At 34.5% G+C, this 8,852-nt stretch overlaps 2 protein-coding genes and 1 pseudogene across 2 annotated transcripts; 1 reads left to right on the plus strand and 2 right to left on the minus strand.

Moving 5' to 3' along the window:
* LOC120145468 (tetraspanin-8-like) lies at positions 1–1,247 on the plus strand. The gene is made up of 2 exons (XM_039159294.1): positions 1–589; positions 827–1,247. The coding sequence occupies exons 1-2, from the start codon at positions 80–82 to the stop codon at positions 1,130–1,132; spliced, it is 816 nt and encodes a 271-aa protein (XP_039015225.1). The 5' UTR covers positions 1–79; the 3' UTR covers positions 1,133–1,247.
* Positions 1,248–2,622: 1,375 nt separating this feature from the next.
* LOC120145633 lies at positions 2,623–3,845 on the minus strand (annotated as a pseudogene).
* Positions 3,846–7,247: 3,402 nt separating this feature from the next.
* LOC120145470 (EG45-like domain containing protein) lies at positions 7,248–8,192 on the minus strand. Its single transcript, XM_039159296.1, has 2 exons — positions 8,078–8,192; positions 7,248–7,528 (listed from the first exon to the last, which is right to left on the minus strand). The coding sequence occupies exons 1-2, from the start codon at positions 8,190–8,192 to the stop codon at positions 7,248–7,250; spliced, it is 396 nt and encodes a 131-aa protein (XP_039015227.1).
* Positions 8,193–8,852: the final 660 nt, after the last annotated feature.

The raw sequence follows: 8,852 nt of genomic DNA on the forward strand, positions 1-8,852 counted from the left end.
TTATCTACATCTTCACTTCTCCTCCTTTTTCTCATCATCCAAACACGAAATCAAGGAAACCAACCCATAGCTTAAACCCATGGCCTTCCGACTCAGTAACAACCTCCTCGGAATCCTCAACTTCATAACATTCCTCCTCTCCATCCCCATCCTCGGCGCCGGCATCTGGCTCAGTCGAGAAGGCGTGACGGAATGCGAGCAGTTCCTAGACCGCCCCATCATCGTTATCGGAGCCTTCCTCATGGTCGTCTCTCTCGCCGGAATGATCGGCGCGTGCTGCCGTGTAACTTGGCTGCTCTGGCTTTACCTAGCCGTCATGTTCCTCCTCATCGTGCTCGGCGTAGTGCTCACCGTCTTTGCTTTCGTGGTGACGAATAAAGGGGCCGGAGAAACTTTGTCCGGGAAAGGGTATAAGGAGTACCGGCTTGGGGATTACTCGAACTGGTTGCAGAAGAGAGTTAGTGACGGGAAGAACTGGAATAAGATCAAGAGCTGTTTGGCTGATAGTAAAGTTTGTACTGAATTTCACGAAAAGTATCTCAATGTTCCGGTCACGGAGTTCTACCGTGAGCACCTGTCCTCCGTTCAGGTATGCTTTCTGGGATTTTGTTGATTTTAATTTTGGGGATGAGGGGCTTGAATTTTTGCAAAAGTTTATTAAAAAATGTCGGAAGTTGGTGCTTAGTTTTTAATTATCTCAAGCTTTATGCATAAAGCAGTCTCGTGGAACCAATACTTACATTCTTTAAATTTCTAATATTTTCTGCATGCGTTCCTCGTGGATTGTTGTTGTGGATGTAATGCTTGTGTTTCCATGTAATTGCAGTCTGGTTGCTGTAAGCCATCAAACGACTGTCAATTCAACTATGTCGGACCGACTAACTGGACTCAAGGGAGTGCCGTATCGACCAACCCGGACTGCAACCTGTGGGATAATAACATGGACACACTCTGCTTCAACTGCCAGTCGTGCAAGGCCGGATTCATCGACAACCTACGGAGTTCTTGGAAGAAGGTGGCGGTTGTCAACATAGTGTTCCTCGTCTTCCTCATCATCGTCTACTCCGTTGGCTGCTGTGCATTCAGGAACAATAGGAGAGACAATCATTATGAGCAACCCTGGAAGCCTTGAGGAGGTTGTCTTTGGTCTTAGATGGGCACTCGTATCGTATAGTCTGCCCGATTTGCTGTTGTTTTCTACGTGTGGTTTAGTGTCTATGATTTGCATATTTAGTCCTTTCGTTGGATAGTTTTTCTTCACATTTTGGATATTGTATGCTTGATCGATTCTATTATTAGTTGTTATGGTTCTATTAATTATTTGCATCAGGAAAGCGGTGGGTGGGTGGGTGGGCGGGTGGGTTGATCACCTAAATAAAAATAGGATAAATTACACATTTAGTACATAAATTATTAATTTTGGTTTATTTTAGTATCTAAATTTTTAATTTTTTTAAGAAGTTAACGATAAATTTTGAACAAAGATATCAAAATGAAATAAAATTTAAACATTAGGTATGTGTTGGTACCATTTTTTTAAAAAAATGATAAAAATAGTACGACTTTCGAGAAATGATAGGTTTCAAAATTGATTTGTTTTGGGGTTGTCATCAACCTTTAGGTTAGGTAAATCGAATATCTAAAAACGTCTTTTAAAATTATTTTAAAAGAAATCATTTAGAAAGACAAAATGGGTTTGCATGTTATTAGAAATTCATTTTAAGGGTTCAAGAACCGATTACGCATAGGGAAGGGTAAGCACCCAACAGTGTCCAAAACTGGTACCTGGTCGCCTATACGTTGTCTTAGTTGTGGAATTTGTATATTCGAGTTAAAATTTAAAGTGTGATCCTTTTATCGAACATTGATTCATTTTATTTTATAATCAAAGTATACTCGATTGTTTTCAAGTTCGTTTTTCGTTCGAATGTCATATTGAATGGCGCTACCTCTAACAGAATGCACTTTTCACGCCCATTTTACAAAAAGACGTTTTTGAAAATTGATACGAGTAGAAAACATAAATATATAGTTGAATAAAATGAGTATTTTGTAACAATTTAAAAATAGGTTAACCTTTAAGTCTTGATTATTATCAACATCAACATCATTAAATAAAGATTACATTCCATAAAAAATGGGTAAAGTATATAATTTGTCACTGAACTTTTAGGGAACTTGTATTTTGGTCACTGAACTCTTGAAACTTGCAATATAGTCATTAAACTTTTAGTCCGTTTTCATTTCGGTCCCTACCGTTACCTTCCGTCAGATTTTGTTGACGTGGCAGTTAACCCTCCATTAACCTTCCTTTTTTACTGACGTGACTTCTTCTTCTTTTTCGTTACTGCCATTTTCTTGCTCATCTCATTTGGGAAGTTGCTCAAGAAATGGACGTCGTTAAGAACAACCGTCAGCTGAACTATCTCACTCTAAAACTCGAAGAGACCATCATATTTTTTAGCTTCAGTTGTCCTCAGAGGTGCAACATACGGCAATGTCTCTGAAATAAAACATGTTTTTTTTAGGTTTTAGACGTTTTTTCACCAATCTGTTGATCGAATAATGAAATAAAATACCAGGGCAATCAGTTCTAGGAGTTGTTAATTCCTTAACAAGTCCTTAAAAAGTGCCAGCCCAAGCATCTCTATGGGTTAAGAAATTGGATGAGAGGTTGAACATTTGTTGTTGGGATTGATTAGTGCTCAAATTCTGAGCTTGGAGTTGGTCCCTTTGGTCCACTTATCACTGCACCACAAGTTTCGAGCATTAAACATACAAGGTGGCAGGTGGTTGATACGTAATCCGACGGTTCAAGTCCGAGTAACTTACCGGTGCCTTTCTTGATTCAAGGAGAGACCATAATAGTCGGCACATGAACTCTGAGCTGATCGAACTTGAAGAACGAAGGAGCAGGGTCGGTGTTCCCGTCCGGACTCGGGACATTCACGAACGGTGTCTTGACATGATCATAGAAACCACCATGTTCATCATAAGTAATCACTAGGAGTGTCTCGTTCCATTGAGGGCTCGCCCTAAACGACTCGTGCACCTCTTTCACCAGCTTCTGACTGTTGGCGATGTCATGAGACAGATGGTCGTCGTTCGCGGGCAATCCCTTGAGATCGAAATACCTCGACTTGATAACGGTCAAGCTCTAAAGCTTACCGTCTCGAGCATCTTTCTTGAACTTCAAATTGAATTGATGGAACTTGAAGACATACTTCAACTTCCTCAAGTTCCCATGGAACTTCCGTCTCGATAACGGATGTTCGTTGTAATATTTTATTTACTTTTTTAATGAAATGGAGACGAGAAAGACAAGATTCTAGTTTTGTTGAAACTAATTTTTTTATTATTTTAATGTTGAAAGTTAGAGGTGAAAGTTAGAGATGGAAGAAGAAGAAGAAGAAGCCACGTTAGCAAAATATGAAGGTTAACGGAGGGTTAACTGATACGTCAGCGAAATCTAACAGAAAGTAACGACAGGGACCAAAATAAAAATAAACTAAAAGTCCGATGAATATATTGTAAATTTCAAAAGTTAGGTGACCAAAATGCCAGAACCCTAAAAATTTAGGGACTATTTATATACTTTACCCTAAATGTTTTTACAAACTTTGGCCCAATACAGACTGCTCAAGCCCAAAACCCAAATATTATGAAACCCTAGGGTTTCCCAACTCTTGCCTCAGCCGCCCATCACAACTGTCATATCTGAAGATGATCTGACACGGCTCAGATTTACCACACATTAGGGTTAATGTAACAAGATCCAAGCAACCGACTCGCGTCGCCGTCTCCTTCAGCAGCCTCCCCACCTCGCTTCCAGCCTCATCGATCATCAAAGCCGTCGACCCCAACTAAATTTTAACTATATCGATCTCGAATAATTCACAATTTTTCTCGTCTTTTGAAAGACCTAATAACTTGGTATTACTCATATGTATGTTTTCTTTCAACATCCATGAAGACATACATAATGTCATGTATGTTTTTTTGACCATATTCTGTACATAAACAAGGTCAAAAGAGGGCATGAAAAATTTGATAGGTGGTCAAATTACGCATTGAGCCTTTAGCAGAGAGCAATTAAAGCTGATGCTGCTCAAATGTCATGTCCATACCCAAAGCTCATGCATGAACTCAATCTCATTTATTTTATCAATATTTTCTGTTATTAATTTCTTTCTCAACGGTTGACCGCCCCTAAACGTGATATGTTTAATAAATGCAATTTAATATTTTTAGGGTTATTATTATTTTATTAATCTCGATAAATATAAGGTAATATACGTTAAAAGATAACTATTAATCATTTGATATTGTACGCATCTCTAATATGCATGATATAATTAAATTAGTATTTTTACCGAAAAATAACAATTCATCTTTTACCAAAATCATTCAATTAGTATTTTTAATATATAACTTGCATAAATTTTGATATAATATATTTTAATTTTAAATCATAAACTTTAAAATCTAAAATTTTAATTTTTTAATCCTAAAATTTATTCTAAATTCTAAACCTTAAACCTACATTCTTAAGCTCTAAACTCTTTTTTTATATACTTTAAACTTTTAACTCTAAAATTTAAATAGTTATAAGACTTTTAAACCTTAAATAGATAAGTTTATATAAATTAAAGTTTACATTAGTCTATTTTTCTATATAATTATTGACATCTAATCTATTGATCGATCAATTCGGATAAGATACTACAAAGATGAGGGCGACCCTCTAAACCCAATTTACTCCATTCATAAACGACATGATTCAAACGTCTGATCTTACTTAAAATATTTAATGTATAATCTCATTAGACCAACAAGTTATTAGTATTTATTTAAATGATATTTGGTCCATTTAAGATTTATATTTTTAAAATTTTAAGATTTACGATTATAATAGACATATTATATTATATGAATATAACATTTACACAGCAATCTGTTAATCAAATAATAACTTTTTAAGTATAATAACTTTTTTAATAAAAAATAATAGGTTTAAAGTTCACTTTTACTCCTTGAGTAGACCTAATTTATCATTTTCGTCCTTATCTTATTTTCGTATCATTTAACCCTCAAAGTTGTTTGATTACATCATTATATACCCTATCAATAACTTAAAAACCTAAATTATAAACTTAAAATTAGGGTTTAGGATTCAAGGTTTAGGGTTTAGAGGTTATTAGGTTATGGTTTAAAGCTGAGTTTATAATTTAGAGTTTTAAGTTAGGAGTAAGATATCGAATGATGCAATTAAGCAATTCCAAAGACTAAATTAACATGAAAATACGATAGAAACGAAAATGATAAATTAAATCTATTACAAACGTAAAAGTTTTCATTTTACCAAAAGAATATCAATCAAAACTAAATCAATATCCTTCATCAATATATTATAAATTTGATTAATAAAATATATTGCAAAGATAATAAAAATCAGTTGGAATAGAAAAATGAAATAAATAAATAGACCCACCATTTAAAGGAATACATGTTTGTTAAATTTTAGAAAATATGTTTCACTATAAACAGGGGGAAAAGCAAAGAGTCAAATTTATAAAATTGAGCGAATATATTTAAATTTTTTTAAAGGAATGATAATAATATATAAATTTTTGTGGGACGATTGTTCATTTCTACTCTCTCGATCTATCTCTAACTGTAAATATTTTAATGTACTATTTAGTGCACACTTCAAGTAAAATTCTTGGAAGAGTTTAAGGAGCGACAGTCTAATTTAAGGCTAAGTAGGCGCACCCGAAAATATCATCGAAAGCATAACATTTTTAGTTGGATACAACCAACAATGATACATTATTCATAACATTTTCGGTTGGCAATCGAAAATATTAAGAAATTTTAAAAACTATTTTAAGTTTCACACAACTGAAAATATGATATTCTTTATAATATTTTCGATTGAGCCTATTCCTCTGCATCGGAGCTCCGAATGCTAGTCCTTCAGCTCCCTGCCCGTCGGACCAGAATTTGCCAGGCTTAAGACGCTCGGTTTCGGAGGGCAGAAGGTCATGGTTCTCAACACTTAATCAATGTGTAACCACAGGCAATGCATGCTGATATTTTTTAGTGCTTTTTTCTTACATTCTTTTTTTTTCCTATCCGATATGGTGGATTGACCCTCTAATTTTGCCTATAATTGTAAGTGAAACTTCAGGTTGATAATGATTCCTGGTTTTGTAAATGCAAAAGACATATTTGACCACTTGTTTTAAAAGGGTTATCCATAAAGGGATTTAACTAGGTGTAAATAAGTCGGGTATAAGCAAATAAGATTGTGTTCGTGTTTATTTATTTATTTTTTTTAAAGTATTCATGTTCGGTTCATCTTCGTTTAAATTTTTGATATCGTATTGATTTATTTACATTTGAAGGTGTTCGTGTTTAGTTCATTTAGTATTGGCGAATATATTTGCCAAAATAGAGAATTATGTCATTGGTCCTTAAGCTCTTTGAGTTTTGTAGTTTGAACTTCAAAGTTTACTATGTGTTAAATTTAATACATTTACAGATATTTAAAATGTAAAAAACTGAAAGGAAAATGAGTATTGGATAAACGAGTAGATAAACAAACTTTTAAATCAACTTGTTCGTGAACATAAGGGAATCGAACATACCTCTATTCATGTTCGTTCGTTTATAAAATGAATAATTTTTTTATTCATACTTGTTTTTTTTTAACTTAATATGAAAAACATAAATTTTCACGAACAATTCATCGAACGTTCAATTCATTTACGACTCTTAGATTTAACCTTTGAAAACGATAAGGTGAAAATTTAATGTTTTTAAATATACTCAAATACCTTTCAGAACCATCCAATTAAGGTTATAACAATTTAGCAAAAACTTCATTCTTTTATATTGCCTTCATATCCCTTCCTATTGACAAGTCCTGGCTAATGATTCTCTTATGGATTGGTCTTCCTTGCACTATTAGCAGTAATGTTTCTGATGGGTTCAGAAAGATTTTTCAGGGTGGATATATATGTATTAATACAAAATTATTTTCGTATTAGGTGATCACAAATAATATTTTAGGGTGAACGCCGTAAGTAAAATGAACGACTAACATAGAGAAATTCGAATTCCAAAGTGAACAAGTGCTCACCCTGCGTATAAGGGGGGAAATGGCAAAAACGTGCAAATGATATTAAGAGACATGATACCTGAAACTTGTATAACAACAGGTGAACTAAAGAGGTACTCGGTGCTCACTCGTTCAATTCGACTCGGACTATACCGGCGTCGGGATCGGCGATGGTCGAGAAAGCATCTCGGGAGAGGTTGATGATCCCCTGGCATCCGGCTTTACAGTAGTCGACAACTTTAACCACCACACTTTTACCATTCTTGCAAGGATGCGGTGCTTTGTTTGCTCCTCCTATGCATTTAACTCTGTACCTCTTGCCGCATGCTCTTCGGTTTTGCCACAACGCATCGCTTACTCCGGCCACCATTATTCCATTATTTTGGTTCCCATAGCATGCTGAAGCTGTTCAATAATTCAATTATGGATGATTGTGTTAAAATCTACAAAATCAGTATAAAATATAGGGTAAACTGCTCTCAATACCATTGAACTTTAGATTGTATATCGTGTATGTGCCACTAAACTTTTAATTTTTCCAATTATAGCACTGAAGTTTGGTTTTGACTTTAATTATGTCACTGACCGTTAAAATCTAAATAGTGTGATAACATGTACAAAATAACATCGTTTTGATATGGCTATCGATGCCTAAAACAACATTGATTTAGTCATTGAACGTTCGGGTGTGTTGATTTTGTCACTAAACTTTTAAAAATTTCATTTTTTACTATTCTTTTCCAGTAGTTGTCAGTAGCCAATCATCGTCTTTCGTTGATCGTTTTTCACAAAAAGATCGATACTGAAACGTTCATATTTCACTCATTCTTTTCTTAGTCCATAAATTTGTGCTGTTTAGAAAGTTTAATGATATAAACAATATTCTGCATAAAATTCAGTAATATCTTGTATAGTTTACCCTAAAATAAAATCATTCGATATATATATACTCACGAAGATAAGGCGGCGTTCCATAAAAAACAGCCATCCCTTGAATAGCATGGACGACTGAGCTAAGACACAGGATCATGGCCATTGTAAGAAAAGCTATCATGTGTTTTTCACCCATCACAAAAGTGGAGATTGATCTCACTTAGTTTGAATAGTTAAATTACAAGTTGTTAGGGTTGCCAGCACCTCGCAATTTGTAGGTCCAAAAGTTTACTATTCATAGTCCTATGTGTAGTGTGCTTCACCCAAACTTTTTTTTTTGAATTAATCACCGGTATCCGATCTATTGACCGATTAATCCAGATCGGGTACTGCAGAGGCGAGGACGACCCTTCCAACCCAATTTACTTCATTTGCAAACGTCAGGATTCGAACCTCTGACATTACTTAAATGACCTAGTGCTTCATCCCACTAGATCAACTGGTTGTTGGTTCACCCAGACTTTTCTAACTTGAGACAGTTTATTCTTATCAGTGAATCATAATTTTGTGCTTTCTCTGTAACACTCCAATTTAGGGGCTAAATTATTTTTTAAGAAATTATAAAGTAATGATTTTAATTGGCATTTTGGAAGAAATTGAGGATTAAATTGTAATATTTTAAAGTAGGTAGATTGTTTTATAAAGTGTAAGAAATTCAGTGGCTAAACTCATAGTTTAACTATTTTTTATTTTTGGGAGAATTATAAACCTCCATTCCCGTATGTTTTTCTGCAGAAAATCATCATTTTCTCTCCTCGAGTCAACTCACTTTGAACTCTGATCTACTCACCGTTTG

Source organism: Hibiscus syriacus, unplaced genomic scaffold, assembly GCF_006381635.1.
Source record: "Hibiscus syriacus cultivar Baekdansim isolate YM2019G1 unplaced genomic scaffold, ASM638163v2 tig00110893_pilon, whole genome shotgun sequence".
NCBI classification, from domain to species: Eukaryota; Viridiplantae; Streptophyta; class Magnoliopsida; order Malvales; family Malvaceae; genus Hibiscus; species Hibiscus syriacus.

Bases quoted from the DNA above. Each gene is read 5' to 3' on its own strand.
- LOC120145470 (XM_039159296.1), bottom strand. From the start codon at position 8,192: ATGGGTGAAAAACACATGATAGCTTTTCTTACAATGGCCATGATCCTG. The intron at 7,529-8,077 runs GTGAGTATATAT...ATTATTGAACAG, and splicing joins TGGAACGCCGCCTTATCTTC to CTTCAGCATGCTATGGGAAC.
- LOC120145468 (XM_039159294.1), top strand. From the start codon at position 80: ATGGCCTTCCGACTCAGTAACAACCTCCTCGGAATCCTCAACTTCATA. The intron at 590-826 runs GTATGCTTTCTG...ATGTAATTGCAG, and splicing joins AGCACCTGTCCTCCGTTCAG to TCTGGTTGCTGTAAGCCATC.